This window comes from Pistacia vera, unplaced genomic scaffold (assembly GCF_008641045.1).
Source record: "Pistacia vera cultivar Batoury unplaced genomic scaffold, PisVer_v2 Contig102, whole genome shotgun sequence".
In the NCBI taxonomy this organism is placed as follows: Eukaryota; Viridiplantae; Streptophyta; class Magnoliopsida; order Sapindales; family Anacardiaceae; genus Pistacia; species Pistacia vera.
In genome coordinates this window covers 1,047,474-1,050,009 of record NW_022195050.1, presented here as the reverse complement: position 1 = coordinate 1,050,009, position 2,536 = coordinate 1,047,474, and the positions used below count along the sequence as shown (strand labels likewise).

At 37.7% G+C, this 2,536-nt stretch overlaps 1 protein-coding gene across 1 annotated transcript; it reads left to right on the top strand.

Annotated features, from left to right (window-relative positions):
* The first annotated feature begins 248 nt into the window (after nucleotides 1-248).
* Nucleotides 249-2,086, top strand: LOC116121731 (probable disease resistance protein At5g63020). The gene is made up of 2 exons (XM_031407673.1): nucleotides 249-311; nucleotides 467-2,086. Exons 1-2 carry the CDS (start codon nucleotides 249-251, stop codon nucleotides 2,084-2,086), a joined length of 1,683 nt encoding a protein of 560 aa, XP_031263533.1.
* Nucleotides 2,087-2,536: the final 450 nt, after the last annotated feature.

Genomic DNA, 2,536 nt, shown 5'->3' with positions numbered 1-2,536 from the left:
GAGATACCGTGGACAAGACTGTGGGCATGGGCTCAATACTGGAGGTTTGGAGATGTCTTGACGACCGCAGATAATCATTGGCATGTATGGGATAGGCGTGTCGGAAAGACCACCCTTAAAGGAACTTAACAATAATTCCTCGACAATAGACTTGATTTTGATGTGGTGATTTGGGTTACAGTGTCTAAGAAGTGAACTTGGATGGAATTCAAGAAGTTATACGGATAAATTACAGATCCAGATGAAACATGGAAACAAAGAGAGACGAACATGGTAGAGCTACGGAAATCTGCAGAAGCTTAGAGGAAAAAGTTTGTGCTATTGCTAACGATCTGTGGGAGAGAATAGACCTACGAAACTGGAGGTCCTGATCTTTCCTACAGTCAGAATGGATCAAAAATAAATCAACCCGAGCAGAGGATGTGTGCGACAGCATGGACGCTTTGTAAAAAAATTTGAAGTGCAGTGTTTGCCATTTGAAGAATCCTTTGAATTGTTTCGGCAATGTGTGAAGGAGGAAGTTCTGAATTCTCATCCAGAAATTCCAGAGCTCGCTAAAACTGTTGCCAAAGAGTGCAAAGGTTTGCCGCTTGCATTGATCACTATTGGAAGGGCCATGTCTAATAGGAGAAAACCTGAAGAATGGCGGTATGCAATCAACACACTGCGGAGTCAACCATCTGAATTTGCAGTTATGGAAAGTCATGTCTTCCGAGTTTTGAGGTTTAGTTATGATAGCTTGAGGGATGATAAACACAAAAGTTGTTTTTTATATTGTTCCATGTTTCCAGAGGATCATATGATTAGAAAAGATGAAATTATTGAACTATGGATTGCGGAGGGAATTTTACATGATATTGGTTTAGAGGATGCAAGATATGCAGGAGAGTTTATTATTGGAAGTTTGAAAAATGCATGTCTATTGGAAAAGGTTGGAGATTCTGATGATTATGTTAAGATGCACGACGTCCTTCGTGATATGGCTCTGTGGTTAGCTTCGGAAAAGGAGAACAAGATTTTTGTTTTTGAAAATCAAGAATCCATTAAAAAACATGGGATTGCTACATGGAAGGAGGCAGTAAGAATATCACTATGGGGTGGAAGTGTTAAACTTTTCAGAGAAACGCCATTTTGTCCGCGTCTGCTAACTTTTTTGGTTAGACAGACTGCAGTTGAGACATTTCCTAGTTCATGCTTTCAATCTATGCATGCCATGAAAGTTTTGGACTTGTCAAAGAATCTTTGCTTAACTAGGTTGCCGGCGATGCTTGAAATGATAAATTTGCAGTATCTTAATTTGTCGGATACAAACATACAAGAGTTGCCAATTGTGGCTAGCAGTTTGACAAAATTGAGGTTCCTGCTCTTAGATGGAACGACGGATCTTAAAGCCATTTCAGAAGGAGTGCTATCAAGTCTTTCATCACTACAATTATTCAGCAGAGTACCAACTAGAAATAGCCAGCTGAACTTTCAGCCCTTTTGGAATACAACCTTGTTACGAGAGTTGGAGTGCTTGGAAGAAATAGAAGAAATTAGTGTCACCTTGTTTACGGTCGATGCCGTATTTCAATTTAAATCATCACCCAAGTTACAAAGTTGTGTTAAAAGGTTAGTAATCAAGTGCAAGCAGGGCAAGGAGCTGCATTTGGCCGAGACATCCTCTTCAGTTCTAAGTATGGGCTGTTTCGATAATCTTCATGATCTCTGTATCAAGATGTGTTTGGTAAAAGATTTGGCATGCCTTAGATATGCTGCAATGCTTCGATTTGTTTTTGCTGCTGACTGTCCCTTATTGGAAGAAATAATTCCGTATGAATTCAGCTCTTCATCCGAAGACTCTACCATGTTTAAAAATCTGAAGCAATTGAATTTTCGTAATCTAAAGAGCATATGTCGTGTCATGCACTTCCCTTCCCTGGAGAGGATACATGCAGTTAGATGCCCAAGTCTAACAAATCTCCCACTCGACCCCCTCAGTGAGAATAACAGCAGAATTTTGATATTTGGACGTCGAGAGTGGTGGGATAAGCTGGAATTTTTGCTAATTTTTGTCCACTCAAACTCGTTCCCAAGTTTTCAATAATAGGGTATCAACTTGTATTTTGAAAGAACTAATACCATGACTTAAATTTTTTGCACTCTTTATGAACCCTTTATCTTTGATAATTCATTGGTGATAAGATACGTTATGTTGACATTACATGTAACTACTTTTTTACTTCGCCTTTCTTACCATTGAATTTTGTTGATTAAGATTTAGAGTAGAGCTATGACATTATTTTTAATTAAATATGGAGAGGTGAGCGTAGAGACATTTATAGTTTTCTACTTTTCTTCTCTAATTTCCCCTCTTACAAAAATCCCAAAGAGTGAAATGCTATCAAATTACAAAATTAAACATTATGATGAATTCTCATCATACTATTAGAAGGTCAAGAAATTTAGACAATGCTTTTATCATTTTTACTAACTCTTGACACTATAGTTAATTGTCGGGGAATTATATAATTATAGAAAATATAAAGATTGTAAG

Coding starts and splice junctions, on each gene's coding strand:
- LOC116121731 (XM_031407673.1), top strand. CDS start 249: ATGGAAACAAAGAGAGACGAACATGGTAGAGCTACGGAAATCTGCAGA. Junction 312..466: donor GCAGAAGCTTAGAGGAAAAA/GTTTGTGCTATT, acceptor TTTGAAGTGCAG/TGTTTGCCATTTGAAGAATC.